The sequence below is a fragment of the Xiphias gladius genome, chromosome 16 (genome assembly GCF_016859285.1).
Source record: "Xiphias gladius isolate SHS-SW01 ecotype Sanya breed wild chromosome 16, ASM1685928v1, whole genome shotgun sequence".
Taxonomy (NCBI): Eukaryota; Metazoa; Chordata; class Actinopteri; order Istiophoriformes; family Xiphiidae; genus Xiphias; species Xiphias gladius.
Window position 1 is genome coordinate 27,213,556 of NC_053415.1, and position 22,389 is coordinate 27,235,944.

The window sequence follows — 22,389 nt, forward strand, 5'->3', positions numbered from 1 at the left end:
CGTGAATAACCGAGGATTTTATTCTGAAAAATACAACTGTGTCTGAGCTCTGTCAGAAAAAAATCCACGGTTATCGGGACACGGGGACATTTCCTCAGGTGTCTGATGTCGAGACGTGTGGCTCCAACCTCAACTTCCAAAAAGAAAAACCAAAAAAAAGAGAGAGAGAAGAAAACGTTTCCTATTTGAGACTTTAGCTACGTGCCGTTTGGGCTGAAGTGTCACTGACCACATCTACTTCATTACAGCTGAAATGATTATACTGAACTGCGCAGGACAAAATAAAAACCAGGAGAGAGCAGAGCGGAGGGGCCGAGGTGAAGTGGACTGACGATGTCCGAAAGAGTCTCGTGCTCCGGTGGCACTTCAGGCGTTGAGGTACTTGGCGTGGTGCTTGATGTGGTCGTTCATGAAGGAGTAGATGAAGAAGTAGCTGTGGTCGTAGCCCTGCGGGAGGAAACAAGACGTTACGGTCAGAAATGCAAGCGCACACAATCTGGAGTTTGGTCATGTCGCGGAGTAGCGTGGGATCATGGGAGTTGTTGTCTTCACCACCGCTGCCGTCAATGCAGTCAGTTTCCCCCGGTTAAGATTCCTTCAGTGTCAGTGGTTCGGGAGGTTTTTACCGGGAGCCGAATTATCCGCGGAGGTCTCCTCGGACCCGGTGACTAAATCTGGTGAAAACACTGAATAAATCGGTTTCACGTCAAAGTCAGTGTTTCTCCAATGCTTGTTTCTCGGATAACTTTAAATATATAGTTAAAATGACCAAGATCTAAAACGTGTATCGTGGCCTAAGACTGGATAATGAGTCAACCACGCACGAGCAAAGGAGATATGAGGCCATCAGCAGGTGACGAGATGAAAGAGATCACTTCTGTCCTCTGTAAAGGACAGGGTGACAACTTTTCAAGTCCGTCTTAAACAATAGTCAGGTGCCCATCTGGACATTGACACGGGTTTCGCTTGATGCGATCATCCTCACCCTGTTTAATGGGCCTCCAGCGGTGGCGATGGGCAATAACAGCCATAGTCCTCGTTATGTGTAAAGTGTTCTCTAGAGTCCCGCTGAAGTTAACGAGGTTTCATCTGCGTTACACAAAGCAGAGATGTTGGACTAAGAGGCTCTGACTCTCAGTGCGGATACCGTCGGCGAGGACTGTGGATTATGAAGGGATGGACCGGAGGACTGATTACAGCAGGAAAAACATGAAAAGTTGTCAACCAGGGCAAAAGTGATCTCTTTTCATGTGACATTCCCTCTGTGTTTCTGTAAATGCACTGTGGGATCCGGATTCAAGACTCGGACACTGTCGGTTTAATGGTGACAAATAAACATCAGCAATGTTTACCTGTGCACTTACATTCAACACACCGACGGGAACAAATGCACTTTGTTTGTGGGGCCACATGGTGGCAGCACCCGGTTACCACTAAACTCCCTTTGCCTTTTACTGCTGATTTAACATTGATGCTGTTGCAAAGATAAATTCATAAACTCTTCTGCACCGACAGCAACACAACGAGGACGACATCCCTGCTATTGATGCTTTTATGCTTGTATACGGCCTTGATTGTTGTATAGTTTCTTTTTTTTTTTTTTTATTGCCTTCTGAGTGTGTTCTTTCCTATCTACTGTGTGTTTGCATGTGTGTGTGTCTGATCTGGGTGGCGAGCGGCTGCACACACTGGCCCTTACAGGGATAAATAAAGTTGAACTGAATTGAATTTTAAAGGCCAGAGGTCAGGTCAAATATGGTTTTATAAAGTCCTGGTTCTCAGACCGTTTCAACTGAGTTTCTCATCCCACTCTCAGAGTTTATTGTTGGCAGATTGTTACGACCCGCTGAGGGTTCCCACATCGCTTTGAACTAACATCTGGTCATTTGTCACGATTGACATTACATCAGACCAACTGACTCATCTTTTAGTTGAAAACAATGAGAGCGCAGATGCAGTGCTTTTACTTTGACAGGACCAAAGGGAACTGACCGGCTGCAGTCTGAAGACGACGGGGATTTTCTTCTCGGAGCAGACGGCGATCAGGTTGTCGGGCAGCAGCTGGCTGGCTGACAGGAACTGGTCGTCCCGGCCCTGGTCGATGAGGACGTCGAGCTGAGGACCGGAGTAGGACCCGGCCAACACGGTGGCATCGTACGCCTGAGGGGGGGGCATGCGACAAGTCATGTGATCCTTTAATACTGATCAAACAGCTGCTGCACAGACAGTTTAAAACAAGATCGAGCTTGGCTGGATGTCCTCATCATACTGTTATTGTGATTCGGTACAGAACTATAACGCCGGACGTTTTCTTACTGTAACACGCGTCACCCGGTTTGTTCTGTATCATTCCTTCTTATCACCGTGTATTTTATTATCCAACTGTTTCCACTACTGACTACTGGCACCTTACTACGTGTTACGTCACTTGGTATCTGTCATACTACACTCACATTTATCACTGTCTATTTTATTGTCCTGTAGTTCGCTTCGCACATTAAACACACTTGTGTACGATAACACGACAATGCTGTATGTAGCTTTTTTATTTTTTCAGTGTTTCCCAGTTGCTATTTCTACAGAGTTTCATTAAATTTTGATTTTGGGAATCAATAAAGATTCGTCGTCTTTTGTCTTGTCTGATCTTCTAGTTCAGCACGTTGGAGACTTTGGGAGAAAGACAGCAGATGATTTTACCTGTTAACTGACAATCTATAAACTCAAACCTGCTCCAGTCTTTTATTCCATCATTAGAAATTCTGTTCCAATAACAAAGAAACTGTTCCACCTCAGAAATCATCTGTAACAAGAGCTGTTCGTTTGCTCCTGTGAATTTCCGGGGGACAGACCAACTGATGGGATCTCGGTGGTGGTGATGATGGGAATCTGATACTTCCACCATTACATGCTTGTCCAACACGTTACTGTCAAAATAAAGTCAGAGACTCGGTGCCGTGTTTACAGGGCAGAGGATACCAAGTGTTTAATTTGAAATGTGAGTGACAGGAAGGAATCTTTCAGCTGACACTGGAGAATTATCCAGCACTGCTTCGGTCTCTCTCACCGTTTCCATTTATTAAAGATAACCAGACTATAATTTAACATGACATAAAGGGGGACTCCACCTACTTTATACCCAAGGTCAGTTTACTCATCACGGCTAGTGCTACACAGCTGTGCGGCGTCTCCCGTGGCTCTGGAGGGATACTCCCCCGAGTCTGAGAAAATGAAGCTGAAGCTGAAGCCAGCGAGAGACTCCAGCTGTCTGAGTCAGATTAAGTGAGTTGGTGTCCCGGTACAAAAATCCATGTCTGTGTCAGTGTCCCTCTGCCTCAGAATACGAGCTGAATGTGACTGTGCAACATTATTATTTTAGTCCACACTGCTGGATTCTGAGAGAGAAACAGAAGACGGAAACGAGACTGAATGAGGAAAATTCCGATTCATTCATGTGCAAAGATCAGTCTCGATTGTGTTTAAAGAAAAGTTCATGAAATCTGTTTCACACCTGTTCGTCACAACCTTCAAGAGAGTCCCATCAAAGAGTAAAACAGCACTAATGCAGATGGTCTCATTTCGAACGTTATTCTGCCTCCACCCGATCGTTTTCATTGATCCGATGATTATTGTTTGGACGGGTAATCATTCGGCCGATAAAATGTCAAAAATTGGGACAAATGCTAATCACAGCTTCCCACAGAGGCAAAGGTGACGTCTTCAAAACCCCAGAATCCAAAGATGTTCAGTGCATTATTATACATGACAGAGGGAGGCAGTAAATCCCTTCGATTGAGAAGCTGGAACCAGAGCAACTACAGCAATTTTTCATATTCAACAGTTATCACAATAGTTGGTTACTTTTCTGTTAATGCACTAAACTGTTAATCGACTAACAGCTGATTCGAAAGCACTGGACTGGACTGGACTTCTGATTTCATTTCAGCTTTAATCAAAACTCCGGGGATTTGGATTCAACTTCCTCCAGCTGACACGTGTCACAGCTCTGTGGGAGGAGGATGACGGGACCGGGGTCCTCACTATGAGAGGCTCGGGTTATAATTACTACAGTTCTGGTCAGGACCACAGCGTTCTTACCTCCCACGAGGACCTGTCAGAGCCCAGGTATCCTGAGAAGGCCTTCTGTCCCCAGGGACACTGCATCGGGTTGCAGATGGGGGCAAACGCAGACACCGCCTGCAGGAGACAGACCACCATACGTCAGCATCATCACTAAGCTGTAGTGTTTTCTGTCGATACTGGACCCTGTTCGGCTGAGTTGAGTCACAACAGCCTCAGAGTCTGACAATTATCAGTAGGATATATGAGAACCCCAGAGCACCGGCACCCCGGACTCAAGGTCCTGTTGGAGGAACCTCGTGATATTTTGTGACTCCAAAATTTAAATTTATACACATGAAGTTGTGCGTGAGGGGAAACATGAATCCCTCCAAGTCTTGAAATACACAATAAATATCCAATGTACAAATTATGCTGCAAATTGTGTTTATGATGATCAGATTTGAATCAACTTGGGGTCAGTTTTACTTCTTTTATTGAATTTTCAAAACTATTTAAATATTCAAAATCAATACTGATACATTTCTTTTCTTTATTAAGGTCAAAACTAATGAGCCCTGAGGTCAGACACGTCAAGACAAGCAGGAAACTGAGAAACGCAGCAGATCATTTCGATGCTGAACCACAGAAAAAGGTTTAGCTTTTCAGCTTTTCCTGATATAACTTGATTTTTAATCATTAACAATTGATTTGTTTATTGAATTATTCTGTAACTGGTATTATTTGTTTTATTTGCTGTCACTCTGTGCAGAAACTGCTTTTATGATCTGTTTGTTTTAGAGCTTTTGTTGTGTGAAGCACTTTGTAACGTGGGTTTAGAAGTGTTCTATGAATAAAGATTATTACTATTATTCTTCTTATCTTGTTAAGTGACATGCAGTACCTTGTATTTCCCAGGATTCTTCAGGGCACAGATGAGCGCCCCGTGGCCGCCCATGGAGTGACCGCTGATGGAAATCCTGTCCGGGTCGGTGGGGAAGTTGGCATTGATCAATTTGGGGAGCTGAGAGAGAGAGAGAGAGATCATCAAGAACACTAATTGGCTGAAAAAGAAACTGGGCTTTTCGTGTGAGCGGGTGACAGAGATCCAACCCACCTCCTCTGTGACGTAGGAGTACATGCGGTAGTTGGTCTTCCAGGGGTCCTGGGTGGCGTCAACGTAGAAACCAGCTCCAGTGCCGAAATCCCAGCTCTCATCCTCCCCCTCGATGTTACAGCCACCTGAAGCAGGGCGGCGGTTACAAAGCGCTTTGTTGACTCTTGACTCAAACTGTTGAGTTGACAGTAAAATTCCCTGTTTCGCTGCCTGTGGTTCACATGTGGCTGAGGGTTCAGACTGTCGTTAAGATGAAACCACGTGTGTTGTTATGTGCGGATGCGTTTTCTATGCAGGTGGTGTAATGTAATGAAATGTACATGTAATTTCTTTTCCAAGCAGGAACACTGTGCAGTCACTCAATCTGTGAGAAAACTGTAAGTCGTCATCCGTAACGTTCGTGACTTCCAGCTTTTCACGGGTCGACCAGCAGAACCGACGCAGCTCACACCAACGCAGACCAGCGGTGAGGCTACAGCATCATCTCAAAACCTAACTATGATCAAGCCTCAAAGGGATCGCTAAGATTTTTAGCCCTGCTAGCAGCCTGGCCCTAGGGAAGGTCGGTTGATTGGTCCACCACTAACTACTGGGTGGACTGCCATGACCCCCCCCCCCCAGATATTCATGGTGCCCAGAGGAAGAATCCTATTGACTCGACAATATGTCCCAACTTTTCCCCAAGCGTGTTAAAGTTTCACTTTGTCCAATATTTGGTTTCAAACTAATGATATTCCCATCAGCGTCAGCTGTGCTGTGTGTTAAGTGACAATTAGCAAATGTTAGCATGCTAACACACTAAAGTAGGATGGTGAAAATGGGAAACGTTGCCTCCTAAACATCAGCATGTTAGCATGCTGTCATTACCTTAGTACAGTGCAGCCTCATAGAGCTGCTAGTGGCTGTAAACCCCTCGGTCTTGTTGATTCACATATTATTTGTGAAATACAGCAGATGGTTGAACTTTAGCTCAACTCTGTGGATGCAGATATCACAACATCTGTAGATTGAATAGGAATAGTTCCACTCTACAACGGGGTCGGTGAGCAGAATCAATCCATCGAAACTCCCTTTGTCCATCCACACAAAATGTAACTCCACTCATGTTCAAGTAAAGGTGCTTTGGATGACCCTGTGTGTGTGTGTGTGTGTGTGTGTGTGTGTGTGTGTGTGTGTGTGTGTGTGTGTGTGTGTGTGTGTGTGTGTGTGTGTGTGTGTGTGTTTTCGTACGTGGGCTGGTGTCAGGAGCTACGATGATGATGCCGTGCTCTGCAGCAGCGCGCTGACTGCCAGCTTTGGTGATGAAGTTCTGCTCTGTACATGTCAAGCCTGAAGAGAGACAGAGTCAAAGTCACGTGTGCTTAAAATACAAAGACAAAAGGATGATTCCAAAGACTTAATATCACATTTTAGGAAGATCAAACCTTATTTTTCCTCGTCAGACACCATTTGCATCAGATTTCTAAACCTGTTTCAAGGTAACTAGTCTTGGTTTTGATATTCAATCCAAACTGACAAGAAACAGGTATAAGCAGTGGACTGCAGAAAAATCAGACTCCTATCCCAGATACCTATCAAAGAATAAGACTGACAATATTCTCTATTTTTCTCCTTGTCGACAAATCGCATGAAAAGACCCAAACCATCACTGAATGTGTCCTACTAACCAGAACTCTGTGTCTATCAGCCTGTTGTATCTTACTCTTCCATTATTTCCAGTAACTTAAATCATTGAGTCACGCTGTTGCACTGGGTGACATGTTCATTCAACACTGTAGTTTATTTTGAAATAAAACCATTTATTTGTGAAATGTGCTTTTAAGTCTTCACTACGTGCTACAGAGTCGCAAAGTCATAAAGGGCTAGAATAACAGACCTTCCTTCCTTTCTTGTTGTTTCCCTCATTTATCAACAGACACCCTGTGAAGCTCTGATACCAGGCTGGAGACTCACCAGAGAGCCAGTACATGACAGGACATTTGTCAGTCTCAGCCTTGGGAGGCAGGTAGACTGCAAACTTCATCTTACACTTCAGCTCGGTGCTGCATGGAGGAAATACAAACAAATATGGCCTTATAGCTTCTTTTCCACACATCAAAACACTCACTTGCTCATGTGAAAAACCCTTTCTACTTGCTGAAGCTGAGGCCACACATGTGTGTCAGAAAACGTGTGTGTAAACTTTTACTTTGGCGCTTTAAACACACTCCCTGGTCTCACCTGTCGTGCTCGAAAACCTTCTGGAAGCCACCGCCGCACTTGTTGGAGGACACTTGTGTGAGAGCCATCTCTTGAGCTGTAAAGAGACAACAGCAGAATGAGCACAACAGCAGTCTCTTCCTGGTAAAACTACCTGTACCTGAAACTCATATTACACTAGCGCTGTCCCAGACGATCTGACAGGGTTTTCAGCTGATCTCAAATCAAGACTCTGAGCAAAGGCACTGTCTGTTGTCAGATTTCCAAATACACCTACACCGAGAGAAGCATCCGTGTATCAGCTCGTTTAGTGTCAGATTCAGCCTCCAAAACTTAGATTAAAACTAAAAGATCTAGCCTAAGTTTTAATACAAGGTTTACACCATGAGAATCATACACGTAGGGAAGTTTCTGCTGCCTTTTCTTACTGCCTGCAAAAAAAGAGTTACCTCACTCTCGACCAGTAAACCAAAGTTCATTAAGTGGATTAAAGACGTGTCTATAAATCTACATCTTGAAAAGATTACTTACATTATCAAAGGTGAACAATCGCTCTTTGAAAAGATTAACGCTATATATGGAGAGTGTAGAGGTAAGTAATGGGATGAACGTGCAGACGAGGTGTAAATGTGAGTGTTCCTCTGCAGGTGCCTGAACTATAAATACAACTCCTTTTAAGAGTCGGCTGTTCTGTTCAAGTGAACTATGTCTTTGAGTTTGACAAAAACTTACAAATTATTGAAAATAATTTTGAAATTTGTAGTGTTGTCGCAGACATTTTGTTATCTTTCAAATGCCTAATTTTAATGTCTGACTACAACCTGTTTGCCTTTTATATTTTCCCTCGTAGTGGATTTGAACGCATTGTCTTTACTGCTGGAAGTTGTTTGAAAGCGTCAATGAGGATGTTTCTGGAGAAACCAAAGATCTGCGGATGAGGTGTGATATAGTTTCCCGTAACAGTAATGTACGTGTCTGTTACGGTGGGGGGGCGAAGGTGAAGCACTGCACTGGGGGGCTTTTAACAGGAAGCAGGGTATTTATGGAGGTTTTTTTTTTGTGCTGTGGGGAAACTTCTGAAACCAACACTGAGTGTCACATTTCACACTCTGAATTTGGTGAATCCAACAAAACAGCAGAATATGAATATAGTGCTCTGGGTAAACAGGGGACATTTTCACTCCCACTGGAGGTTAAATGCATTTTTAGCTCAGCAATATATTAAAAGCCTTGGAAGAGTTAGATTTTTTGCATGATACAAGCTGGATTTATCACCGGTTCACATGGACAGAAAACAGTGACACTATGATATGAACTGAATGAATGAATGAATGAATACTAACAGTTAACTCTCCACAGCTTTAGAGAACCAGGAAAATGAACGCAAGACTGTCCCACAGACGATGTGAATCCTCGATGAAAATAACACGTTGAAGCGCGTACGAAAAACGAGTATTCATTCAAACAACGAGCCGCCAGATGCATCTCCCGTGTACCGAGTCGCCCCAAACAGCCGTCCAAACCGGAAAAAATACGTGTTACAGGCTGGACTATCTTTAAACCTAGTTTATGAGCACAGGAAATTCCAACTGGTCGGATTTAGAGCAGAGTTCGTGGGTTAGCAAGGTGAATTAGCTCATGTTAAAATCCTAAACTGCCATTTACCAGTAACCGCGTGAAGCTAAAGCACGTTGTCGCTTGTGGCAAAGCAAATGAAGTAGCAGCGTAACTCGCATTGGCGTACCTTACTCAACCACAGTATTTTTGTTGAATATTATGCCCGAATCACTCGTTCGCTAACTTCCCCGCCGGTGCAGTCCAGAAGGTCCAGAGTTCAGAAACGTCAGGGGTAACGCGCTGACGTAGTTTACGTCCGAGACGTAACGTGACACGCCGTCAGACGCTAGATGGCGGTGGTGTTTATCCGGAACATGCGAACCTTGTGTTTATGTCTCCCCTCATCGAGGGCTGGATTATCAAGCACAGAAAAGGAGAAAACGGACTATGAACAGGTACAAACGGTTATTCTGAGTGTTTGTACGACAGAAAGTGTGAAGTCAGGTTTCATTCAGAATGAATCAATCGGACGAATGAAGGGTTTCACACATGTTGTAAGAGATAAACTTCAGTTTTTGGTCTTTTCTCTCATCTTTGATTTATACAGACACACACATATTCACATTTATACATATACATATGTGTATATGTATATGTATATGTATATGTGTGTGTGTGTGTGTGTGTGTGTGTGTGTGTGTGTGTGTGTGTGTGTGTGTGTATTAACATTAACATTTTTTTAATGTGAAATCGTAATCTGAAAAGGAACCGGTAACTACGGCTGTCAGGATAATTACAATACATCCCTTTGAAATGCAGTGGGAGTAGAAATGTAAAGTAGCATAAAATGGAAAATACTCAAGTATCTCAAAAAGTACAGTACTTGAGTAAATGTACTTAGTTACTTTCAATCACTGGATATTAAATATATATTTCAAGCTCGTTTACGGAAAAAAAGAGACAAATATTTGTGTCAGTGAAAGTGAGTATTTTCTATTAGTGTAGGTAAAATCATTGGGTAAAGTCTGACAGTAATAAGAGCACATGTCTTTTTGGGAGGATGCACATTGTTAGAGTTGTTTTACTGAGGGACAAGCTTGTCTTCAGGCATTTAGAGATATAACACACTGTATTATTTAATGCTCTAATTATACCCATGAATGAGTTGGCTGATATTATTTACCCTACCATTTTCAGCAGGAGTAATGCACGTTGATCAACACAGCTGTATGTGCCAGTCTTGGTCAAATGTCTAGTTTTCAACCGTTGTCGCTCGAACCAGACACATTAAGCGGAAAATCAGAGGACAACGGAATAAAACGAGTAAGACGTAGGGAAATGCACAAGGCAGGCAGTTTGTAAAAACAAAAGCATGTTTCGCAAACAAACAAGGGCACAATGTGACGAACAGACAAGAGGCCAAGTAGATGGGAGCAGATGAGGCAGGCAAGCAGACACCAGGACTGATGATAAATCTCGGTGCCTCTAAGTAAAGAGTTGTTGTGTTGTATATTTTCCATGAGCGCGTGACTGGAGTCTGGAGAACTCTTACTGCCTGGCCGGAAGACATCTTCCACCACGGAGAGAACTCATTGTGGCCAAACGTTTTAGTGTTTCCAAAAGAACATAGGTATAAAACTTCACCGCAGAGTTGATGAAAACCTCGTCGAAAGCAGCACTGTGCCGTTTAGCTGCCGGACTGAGCCTCTCTCATCTAGTCTGTCCTCAAACATGGTCGTCTGTAACCACTGGTAACCGCTTTTCAAAAAAATAAAACAGTTTGTGTGTGATAAAGCAAGTAAAGCAGTAGAATTAAATGACTGTCCTCCTGCCTTGATACATTCTGCAGAAAACCTCATTTCTCTCAAACCAAATCAGTCTTTGTTTCTCTGCCTGTACCTGTATTTGTGCGTGATTCTGTTTCCCTGCATCTCTGCCGGTCTGCGAGTCTACGTTTCACACCACCTGCCTCCCTCCCTGTCAGTCTCCATCTCCTCCACGTTGCCCTCCCCATCATCGCTTCCCCCCCTTCGCCGCGTCCGCGGAGCAGAATTGGGGATGTGAATTATTTACTACTGCACACCGTACACCGGTGCTTGTGTCCTGCCTGTCTCCGCAGCTGCTTCCTAAATTAGACCGTGTCAAATCATCCACCGCCCCCACCAGTCCTCCCCCACACCCGCTCCCACCAAAAAAGTGATTAAATCCCCTAAGCTTCCTCAAATACAGTCCCTGCTCTCAACCTGATTATGGTTATGCCTGCAGCCATCCACCCATGTGCACTGGGAAGATTCCAGTGAAAACAGAATTTATCTCACGTTGCTGTTTTCACTCGCACGGTCCATCAGGAGGCAGAAACAAAACCTCCGGAGTTCAGAGCCAGTGTCCGTCAACTGGACATGGGTGCACGTACCAAAATCCACCCTGCTGAAGTGTCCGTGAGCGAGGCTCCGGGACAGCTGTCGTCCCAGACTGTGGGAGTGGAGGGCTGACAATGAGGACTGCTCCTGTAAATCAAATCCCCATTCAAAAACATGTTGATTTAAAAAAGAAATGGGATTTTGAAAATAGTCAGTGTTTCATGTAAAGTCGTAATTTTGAGAAAAGTCATAATATTTTGAAAATAAAGTTGTAACGTTACGAGAATAAAGTCGAAATATTTTGAGGAAAAAACTGTAAGGTGGTGATATCTGGTTGATAGCTGATTTTGAAAAAAAGTCGTCAAATTTAAAGAAATAAGTAAGAAATTCACGTGAAAAAAGTTGAAAAAGCAACTATTTCTTCTAATATTCTAACTTTATAATCAAATATCATGACTTTTTTCTTTACAGTAACTTATTTTGAAATGTATGTTTTGGATTAACTTTCATCGCCAATGTTTACAGTAATGAAAGACTCACTGGAAGGCATGCTAACTATGTTTTATTTTAAAATGTCCTCATTTATTTATAGTATTTAGCAACAACCTGTACGACAGCTGATGTTAAATGTGACATTTTTGTTTTATGCCCTCATCTGATATAAAGTTACCCACCGGGCTGTTTGTGTTTCAGCCGAGAACGAACCATTTTGAGACCTGATGAAGAATATTGAAAACACTTTAATGGGTCGAATCTTCCATAACGTCTGCAAATGATCATCAAACCTGTGTATGAATGAGGCCCATTGTTAGATATCACTGTTCGCTGGGATGTGGGGTTGCTGCACGTAAAATGATTCACTGAGCTGCATTTCAACCATAAAGACTTAATGACACAGAAGTTCTTTTATTTACTCCTCTTCGTTTTTCCGGCAGTCTTTGCCAGTCTTTGCCGGTCTCTGTCGGGCCACGACCCGAGCTGGTAGTCCATCCTGAGCCTCCAGCTTCAGCTCGGGCACCTGCAGGAGGACAACTTCGCTTTAGACCTGTTTTAACAGTAATTCCCAGCTTTAATTATTGGTGCACAGAGACATGCTCCAGAAGTCTTGCTTTAAAATTCCCGTGGACATGGATCTCCAAAACCAGTAGCTCTTACAACCGAATGCCTACACAAACAAGAGCAGACGCATTTACGAATTCCTGGTCAGTAAAATGTAGGTTTGCGCCTGTCTGGATGGTTAAGCTGCAGGTTTCTGTGCTGGTGTGGTGTCAGCCAGGCAGCTCTGTCTCAGACAAGCCGTCTGGAGACGACATGTCCCTCGTCACAAGTGTCTGATGAGTGTATGAATAATAAATGGACGCTTGATGATCTACCATGCATAAGCTGGAGCGGCCCTATGTTCTTTTTCTTTTTTTCTTGGCTCAGCTAAACGGAAAACAAGGCACAAAGGGAGTTTGTGGGGTTTGGGTCCTTCCTGAGCTGAGCTGTCTGAGGGCACATTATTCACATTACATCAGTTCGTAAATACAGTATCTAGATGTAATCAGGGGCCATGCTGCACACTTCGGTGTGTTACAAGTGTGTTTCTTTTCATCGTGGGTTTTCCACGATCTGGACATCAGTCCATGACTGGACGAGATAAAAAACTGAGCCCGACAGAAACCATGGCGGTGTTACTGCCGTGCTTCTCTATGGTATACAAAGGACACGGGGGGAGCATCATTTTCGAGTTATTGCTCAGCTGTGACGCAGCCTCCTCAACAGTGGTCTCCTGTTAGACAGCCATGCCGAAGCTGTCAAAGACACAAAGTTTACATTTGAAACTTCTCGCTCGTTTGGTTTAAAATGTCATGGAAATAAATCCGTTTGAATTTGCTGCAGAATGACTCCACAGAGATGGAAATGATTCCTTTTTCTCACCTTCATAAACGGCTAAGTTGCAACAGCAAATACCTTTTGTAAGAAACTTAACGCCGAGTAGATAATTCAGTCAACGTGAAGAGGAAACATTTACTGAGGGTATCTGCAAATCGACTACTGACAACCTACTTCATTTGTTTTTCCTAATGTACAATATCCACTCTTGCAACACAGTCTCAGAACAGCTAAAGCATTATTTACCTTTTTATGGTTTTGTTTAGGACCTCACAGCTCAAGATCAGGGTCATGAGAAGTCGAAAGGACGTGTTTTCTTTATCAACCACCACCTTTCCCTGAGCCTAACCAGAGTGCTTCTGTTTCCTGAACCCAATTACACACAGGACCCAGGATGTGAACCTCAGCCGCTGGTGTCAAAGTCCTGCAGTTGCTACGCCCACCATCCCTCAAAAACGACATTACTGTCAAAACAGATTAGTAGGATATAAACCTCACTGCAAACTCCCGGTAGGACAGTAAACAAAACCTATTTTCCAAAAGGTGTTACCGGCGCGTATGACTCTGAGATGGTCCGCATCAGGTGTTGGGGAGCCTGCTGCTTGGGTGAAAGCAGCAGTGTGAAGCCTTGAGTGTCTCCAGAGGGAGCCGTGTGGAGTCTGCTTAATGTCCTCAGGTGGGTCGGAAGACTTCGAGTGTGAACAGTAAAGAAACCTGAGGGTGTGGAGTTAGAGAGAAGTGAGTTTAGCATCACACACCTGAATCTCCAGCTGAACTGTTGGTGGTCGAGATGCGTTGCGGGTCATGCAAGCACCAGGTTTTAATCAAGGAAGAAGAATGTGCGGAACAATATTTACATTTTTTCATCCTTTTTGTTTTAACTGGTCCATCGCGAGTCGAGTGGAATGTGCGTCACAGGTTCAGCGAACTCGCACAGAGGAACCGGTGACCAGGGGCGAAAAGGCAGAGAAGACTCCTGGTCCTTTTCACACTACTGCATAGTAGTGTGAAAAGGGTTTTCTACAGGCCTCAGGGCTGTCTTCACACACACACACACACACACACACACACACACACACACACACGTGACGGATGGGAGGGGCCAATCATTAGTCTGTCAGTACAAGTCAGGATGTTGTGATTTTAATCGGGCTGAATCAGAATCCAATAACCTGCTAATGGCCAGGATTGGGTTATGTATGAATGATGATATATGTGTGTGTGTGTGTGTGTCTGTGTGTGTGTGTGTGCCCGACGAAATTTTACATGTGTGTGACAAAGACAAAAAGAAACACCTGTGCTATGTGATGTCATCAAATTGCAACCAATGCATCTGAAAAACATTTTTCTTTACTGAAGATTAATTCTTTGCTCATTTTTTTCAGTTCGTCATTTGTTGTCACCAGTATATTACACGTCACCAAGTTCAGTCACAATGTTTTTCGCAGTTAGTGATAACTTCTGTCGTTAGGGGTCAAAATTAAAACAATAACAAAAGACTGAGTTTGGTGACGTCACGGAGTAGCGTGGGATCATGGGAGTTGTTGTTGTCAGTGGTTTGGGAGGTTTTTACCAGGAGCCGAATTATCCGTGGAGGTCTCCTCCTCCTAAACGAACGGACCCGGTGACTAAATCCGGTGAAAACACTGAATAAATCGGTTTCACGTCAAAATTCAGTGTTTCTCCGACACTTGTTTCTCGGATAACTTTAAATATATAGTTAAAATGACTAAGATCTAAAACGTGTATCGTGGCTTAAGACTGGATAATGAGTCAATCACGCACGAGCAAAGGAGATATGAGGCCATCAGCAGGTGACGAGATGAAACGGGCCGTTACCCGGAATAAAATTACTCGTTCATTTAGGTTTGAAAATTGCTGGAAACATCTGGAAAATATGTAAGATGGAATTGGTCGTTTTTAGACAAAAATCTCATCTTCTACCTCTAAAGATGGAATCAGAGCAGTAAAAGAAAGATGCAGTTTGGAGCGCGAGGTTTCTAAACCCGTGAATCTGGACTGCAAAGGATCACCCAGCTGCTGGTGACTGCACCGTGTTGCGTTTCCACTGCTCATACTGCTTGTCTCTGTGTTGTCCACGTTGGTGAGGCTCCATTCTGCTGCCGATTGGGTAAAAAGTGGCCTGCTTTATCTGTCTCCCTTTACTCTCACTGTATTTATTTCCACAGGAAACCCGACTCTGTATCAATCCCGGAGTCTTGGGTACACAGCACAGTCCTTATCAAAGAGTGACTTAACACCTCCTGAAAATCCTGAACCCTGTCTCTGCTGACCCCCCGTGTTTTAACTTCTCATCTTGCTGTGGTGATGCACAGAAAGTGGTCACTGTTGCTATGGTTACAGGTGCAATACAGCGCTCTTCTGACCACACCCAAAACACACCTGTCAGACTCGAAACGGATTTGAATCTTTCAACCAGAGAGGGCAGCGAAAGGCTGCTCTGTGTAGTCATAAACCAAAGCATTGGACGAATGTTGACCTGATGGTGGCGCTAGAGGAAAAGTCAGAATCGCCACCCTGAGGTGGTTCATCCTGTTCACCCTGAGGGAAACGTTAAGGTCTGAACCCAATTTTTACGGCGATTCATCCAACAGTTGTCGAGGCGTTTAAAAAACCACAATTGTGAACCTGGTGTTGCTAGAGCAGAGGTCAGAGGACCACCAAAGTCAGGCGGACTCATTCTCTGGCGGTCAGAAGCGTCCGCACAAACTTTCATCAGGATCCATCCGACTGTTGTCGAGATATTTCAGTCGGGACCAAAGCTGTGGACCAACCGACGGACTCATGATGCCAAAAACAACACAACATTTCAAAATAGAAAGCAAATTGAGTTGCAAGAGCTTGGTGTTGTTACTACGATTCATTCTATTAAAGTTGTGTCAGTAAGTACAGATTGTGAGCTGTGCAAACAGAATTATTATTGACCTTTTCAGTGTTTTCATATAAATGATGCATTAAGAAAAAAATGATTAAAAAAAATGAAAATAAAATTCAATTTGCAACTTTCCCTTATTCTGTCTTTAAATTATTAATTAATGATGGAATTTGACGCTTTACATTTTTAATGTGCTTATCTAAATGCAAATTTAATTTATTTATAATTGCTTTTTTAAAAATGGTCCATTTATAAAATTGATTATAATTTAATACATTAAGGGTTTTTTTTAACTATTCCAGCGGTACACTCAAGGCTATAGGTTAGAAGGTGGCGTGTAGCGTGTATTTCGAAGGCTGCCCACAGATGGTCGTCTGTAGAAACGGGACTGCCAGACTGAACATCTGGACTTGGTGAAGGGCCCGGTTGTATGTTTTGCACCTGGACCTGCCGTGAAATCGTTCCACTATTGATCTTGTTGATCTGACTCACAGCGTCCTTCAAGGCTGACGGTGTGATGGAGTAGAAAATGGAAAACGTGTAAGGGAAGGCATAGAACGGGGAAAAAGGCCTGTGTTTGAGCAAGTGAAGACCCGTCAGAGGAGGTGTGATGTGACTGCTGACGTGAGTGACCGCAGTGGAACAGGATGCACTCTGCCGCCATATTATCAGAGCCACGAAGGCTTTGATGCAGCATGCCGAGCTAATCAGATTGGAGTGAAGGGTAAATGGACTGAGGCTCCTGTCTGGGCGCTGGGCTCAGCCTGCTAATTACATGTTCCACCATGTTAATCGAATAACCAGCTATCACTTTACCAGCAGGAGCCGGGGGGAGTCACGGGGCCCAGGGTTTTATATATCGCAGGCTAATTTGCCCTTGTAGCTGACTTCAGGAATATCAAACGGATGGTAGACGTTCACCTGTCTCATCTATTAAAAATTCCGGGGGGCTTCCACTTGCTATTATCAGGTTCAGTGACTTTTAGGTCATTCACTTTTATTGAACTCTGAATATTTTTCAATTGGCAGAGGACGGTCCACTAAAGAAGGTAATTGAATAAGTAGCTAAGGTGTATGCAGCATTTCCCTTTTAGCTGGCATGTCATTCTCTGTGAGAAACTAATACACACTTTATTCACATTTCCTGCAGGATTTTGTGAAACGGAAGTTTCCACATTGATGAAAAATCCCTGATATTTCAGCAGAGTTTACATCATTATAAAACCTGCAGCTCTTACTATTCTGATTCATGTCTGCATGTGTTCTCAAACTTCACTGTAAGAGTCTGTAATGTTCAAGTTGGAAGCTTATTTCAGTGCTTGCACGCTGCATCAAAGACCTACTGCTGTGTGGTGCGGTGGGGAATCCCGAGCGCCTGAGTCATCCTCCCCCGAGGCGTCTGGATGCTCCTCAGAGCAGCGAGGATCTGAAGGAGGGAGGAACCGGCCAGACTGCAGAGCCCGGAGGAACCGAGCACTGGTCTTCACACTCGGACTGTGTCCGTCCTGGCGTGGACACATTTAAAAGCTCAGTATGAGAGAGACCAGTATGTGTCAAATAGGGTGTCATTCAAAAACGTTCTAAACATTTGCTCTCCACGCTTAAAGGGACCCTGTGGAGTTTTTGACATGTGTTTTTTGGTTTCTGTGATGCAATAGTGCTGCCTCTGGTTCCATACTGTCCCAGCTGATCAACAAGTGTAGCAACACAAGGAAGAACAGGCTTCCAAGCTAGAAAACATGGATGTAAACACTGCTGGGCTCAAAGCATTCAAAATAACCAGCTTTGCAAATGTCTTTTGAGGAAGGAAATGAATTCAACATGTTCATTAGAGCTCAAGGATGCATTATACTGAGAAACACTGTTTGTAATCATATTTTTGTTTGGTTACAAGAAAGCTCCAGACCCCTAAATCGCTGACCACATCTCCGTGTTTCCAGAGAATCAAATATGTCCGATGTCGTAAAAGCCAACGAGCCAGTCAAAGCTGCGAGCCGAGCTAAACGGGGAAATCATCGTCTTGTGCCAAAGGCCGACAAAGAGCCGATGCGCATTCTGTTGACCTACAACAATAAAAACTATTAAATTGACATATTCCTTTGATCAAACGCCAGCTGCTCCTAGCAACTGCTAACACAGCTTCTGTGTCAACTGAACATAAAGTTGCTGGGACGGACGAGTCCCTCACTACTGATTGGTTAAGGAAAAATATGTCCCCCGCTCACAGACAGACGTCGGCCAACGTGAACGCGCGGTTGGACTGAATGATGAAGTGAAACGACAGGGCAAAGAAAGGCACTTTCACCGAGGTATTTTTCCACCAACGAGAACATATCACGAGACAAATTTTAACGTGCTATAATCACACACAAGGACTCCTAACAGTCGGCCCCGAAACTCCTCCTCGGGCGTTTACTCCCCCTGGTCTCACCAGGGTAAAACCCCCTCCTGCTGTCACCAACCGTCTGTGATCACCTTTTTTGTGTTTCAGTTCAGCTGAATAAACAGTTGAGTTGGTCTCATGAAAACTTTCATTATGACAGTCATTAACAGTAAAAGAAAAAAAGAAAAAACGAGCAGTGACTCTGCACCTTCACGGTTTTACATTGCTGCTTCCCGCCTGGCAGGGCATTGTCTTGAACTCATTTCTCACCACTTCCCACACACACTGTGATCATTTTGTCAAGGGTCAAAGGGACACACAATCCCCTGCAGCATGATGATGCGATGATTCCCTGGAAGGAGACCCCAGGTCAGAGCAAGAACACGCTGGAGAGATTATACCGTATATCTCATCTGGCCAGGGAACGCCTCGGGCTCCAAGAGGAGGAGCTGGAGAGGGACATCTGGACTACCTTGATTACCCTGCCGCCACCAGGACCCAGCAAGGATGGGCTGCAGAAAATGGATGAGTAGAATTACAATATGGAGGAACAGAATGACACTGTAAGATAAATAAAGTGCCTACACACAGTATGAGAAGAACGAGGCACTTGAGCTTGTGGTTTCGGGTGTGATGGGACCCGAACCACAAGACCTCCTCTGTAACACTCTGAATACCTGGAGAGAGGACAGTCTACATTATACATATGAGAGGCTAGACACACAGAGACAGAAGAGACCAGAGATGCTAAAAGAAGATGAAGCAGCCGTTTACAGACAACACATGATGTAAGAACAGTTCCTTGGGTCCATGGCGGGACCAACAAAGGCCGCTGCAGACCACAGGATCGCCTGGACACCCCAGGTGTTCTTATTCGTCCGTATTTTTGGTGGTGTGGAGGCATAGTTACAGTAAAGTCTTTAACTACACACATGAAAGAAAAAGAGAAGCAAATGATCGTTTTCTTGAAAAATCTGAAAGATAATGTGTCAGTGTCATGTTCACAGCTTATTTCCGTTGCCCACAAGTGGCCAGTTATTGCAGGTTAAACCATAGTGGTGCCAGATTTAAAAAAAAAAAAAAAAAGGATTTATTTTTGGAGCAGCAATTTCTAAAGGTTCTGACAAGTGATGTCGTCCTTCCAGTATGGATCAGATCAGGAAACACTTAAATGTATCAACAAGCTCTTCAAATTACGTGACAAAATATGTCACTTGTTAAGTGTTTTTAAGGGTGAAACTGTTGGTCAGGGTTTCAAAAATAACTTTTTTAAAATTACTATGGCTGTTAGAGCGCGCTGTCACTTGCACGTAAACAAACAATTTTCATTTTCATTTGGCCGACAGTCTCGTCTGTCATTCTAGAGGCCAGTTACAAATGGTGAATTTCGTTGTTTGGTGCGGAGGATTTGTTTGCGATACAAATAGATGTGGAAACAAAATCCAAAATAAAGCTAGGGACAAATCCTACACACAACTACAGGTGAGTATCCCTCTGCCACAGCACGACAATGCACATTGTCTTGGAAAACAAAAGACTGTAAGATCAAACGCATGAAACTCTTCGCGTGTTGGCGCCCGGTAGAGCAACTGGGGAATTGTTGTTTGCCATGGTCGCCGGCAGGCGAGTGCGAATGAATTATCAGACCAAAAACAAAGAGGTTAATTCTCATAAGACCCATAAGGGTGCAACGTGTCTCTGCCAATCAATGCCGAGGTATCGATAATTCATCGTCAGCGCGTCGTTTGGGACCAGCAGCCGAGGAGGATCCTCCGAAACTGATTTGAATTGATTACAGGTCCGTCAGCAGCCTGACAAACAGGATTAAGGTGAGCGATGCCGGTGTTTGAGCTGTCTGGAGATGAGCAGTGGCATTTTCTCATACTGCGACTCACTGAGACTGACGGTGGGGGTGAGTTGACACACTGACCGAGCCTCAACAGATCATCAGCTTCACTGTCAGTCGAGATTAGGGTCAAGGGATTCCCTGTGATCTGACATTCTGACTTCCCTTCCAGGGACTTTCCCGCCATAGATGACATTTTATTTTATCCAATGCGAATGCGGATAATGAAACATAAAAATGATGTTTATTCAGTCTATGGGATGTTTTTCCTTCATATTCATCCCCTTATGTAGCGGTAGAATCATGTGTGAAACACACTCACTGCCAATTGTCTGATCTCCGGCCGCTGCCTTACAAATGATTTCGCTGTTGAACTTGTGGGAGGTTTAAATAATGAAGTTACCACCGCTGTGCCATGTGTTAAACGATCACAGCTCCTCTCTAAATTTGGAGATGCAGTTTTTGTTCCTGCTGCTGTGTGATGACCACAGGTATCAAGTTTTCTGTTTCTCCAAAACCCCCGAACACACCAGGACATTATTGGCAGGACTCATCTATGTAACCCTTTATACGCTGCTCTAATCCCATGAAAAGTTGTATTTTAATAGACATTTGAAGCCGTAAAAGTGTTGTATTTTTAGAGAGGTCTCTGCCTGTGCCTCTGTCAGTTGAAGCTACAAATATGGAGGCTTTTGCACTGTGTAATGTTTATTAACCAAACTCTCTGCTGAGATGTTGTCCTGTGAGCGGAGTTAATAGATGTAGAGAGATGACAGGAAATGAAGAGAGAGAGAGGGAGAATGATGTTCAACAAAGGTCCCTAAATGATAAACAAAGGATTCAGACTAGTTTTACTTTCAGAGGACACGAACTGGGGATGTTGCAGTTCATTGTCAGAGTCTTGAACCTTTAGGTTCACCACCAGGGCGCCTCGTATTCAAAATACTGTATTGACCTCAATTAAAGACGGCCCCACTTTTCCAGCATCTGTTTTTGAGAACACGCCAGCAAACACTTTGACACACGTCCTGCCGGGAAAGTCTGAATTAATCCGAGGAGCAGAGAGTCCTCATCGCTGAGGACGTTTCTCTGCTAAAAGCGAAACATGAAATACGGCGATAAGTGAACCCACGTCAGTGCATCTTGTCTCTCGGTCACAGACTCTCACTCTCTCCTGTCGGACTGTTGAAGGTCAGAATCATTTTCTCTGACAGTGTTTATCAGGCTTCAGTCTTTCTGAGCTCATCGCCTGTGACAAATGTGATTCTTGGCCGTCGGACAGATTTTCTCCCTGGTTCATTTCTGCGGCAGAGACGCCGCGGCGGGAGACGCCGCGAACTCGTTTTCTCCCGTCGTGAATTTATTTCCTCCGTGGCAGCAAAACACGTCACGGCAGCCGTCAGAGACTCCTGCAGGTTGAACTGGACTAAGACACTTTTAGCGCCGACTGGCTCAAAGACTGACTATAAACAGAACGAATACACTGGCTAGCCTCGCGACATTGAGGCTACAAACATCCCATAATGCAACACTCTGTAGCAGACCATGGTAGACTGCTATTTGCTCCATTCAAAAACAAATATCTGATGTTGTGAACACGTAACTTTCTCGTCCTTGAATATAAGACGACCCCCACTTTGTCAAACCTCATTTACAGAGAAAATATCGTCTTATATTCGGGCCATTACGTTAATAGTTAACACTTATGAGGTTTAAGGGGGTGTGTTTGTTTCATTACGCAAACACAGACACACACATCCTAAAAAACCCAGGTTCCTGCAAATCCTTTTTCCTGGACAACAGGTGCAGATCGTGGCAAAAATTCCCAGAATTGTTGGTGGGATACAGTAGCTAGTACGTTGTGGTGCAGCTGGGGAGGAACCAGGAACCGAGACTGAGACAGATTTTTGTTTCCAAATTAAAACCAAAAACAACAAAAAAACCCCTTCACTGTACAGATAATGTCCGTCTAGAGTTCGTTTTCACCTTCATCTGCTGAAGGAGGAGAGTATCTCTGAGCTTCACCTTAAATCTCGGTTTAACACCTGAACCTGCAGGATATACGACATCACAACTACTTTGGAGCCAGTCGGGGTCCAG

General features: G+C 44.0%; 1 protein-coding gene across 3 annotated transcripts; it reads right to left on the bottom strand.

Moving 5' to 3' along the window:
- esd (esterase D/formylglutathione hydrolase) lies at nt 1–9,291 on the bottom strand. 3 transcript variants are annotated; one of them, XM_040149258.1, is made up of 9 exons: nt 9,122–9,291; nt 7,394–7,469; nt 7,127–7,215; nt 6,404–6,502; nt 5,174–5,298; nt 4,961–5,080; nt 4,096–4,194; nt 1,993–2,160; nt 1–447 (listed from the first exon to the last, which is right to left on the bottom strand). In XM_040149258.1, the coding sequence occupies exons 2-9, from the start codon at nt 7,459–7,461 to the stop codon at nt 367–369; spliced, it is 849 nt and encodes a 282-aa protein (XP_040005192.1). In that variant the 5' UTR covers nt 7,462–7,469; nt 9,122–9,291; the 3' UTR covers nt 1–366. The 3 variants fall into 3 exon arrangements, with proteins under 3 accessions (XP_040005192.1, XP_040005191.1, XP_040005190.1); XM_040149257.1 differs by having other exon boundaries at nt 9,117–9,291; XM_040149256.1 differs by lacking the exon at nt 9,122–9,291 and adding an exon at nt 8,716–9,106.
- Between the last annotated feature and the right edge of the window lie 13,098 nt (nt 9,292–22,389).

Coding starts and splice junctions, on each gene's coding strand:
- esd (XM_040149256.1), bottom strand. CDS start 8,857: ATGCATCTGGCGGCTCGTTGTTTGAATGAATACTCGTTTTTCGTACGC. Junction 7,216..7,393: donor AAGGTTTTCGAGCACGACAG/GTGAGACCAGGG, acceptor TCCTCCATGCAG/CACCGAGCTGAAGTGTAAGA. Junction 4,195..4,960: donor AGAATCCTGGGAAATACAAG/GTACTGCATGTC, acceptor TGTCTCCTGCAG/GCGGTGTCTGCGTTTGCCCC.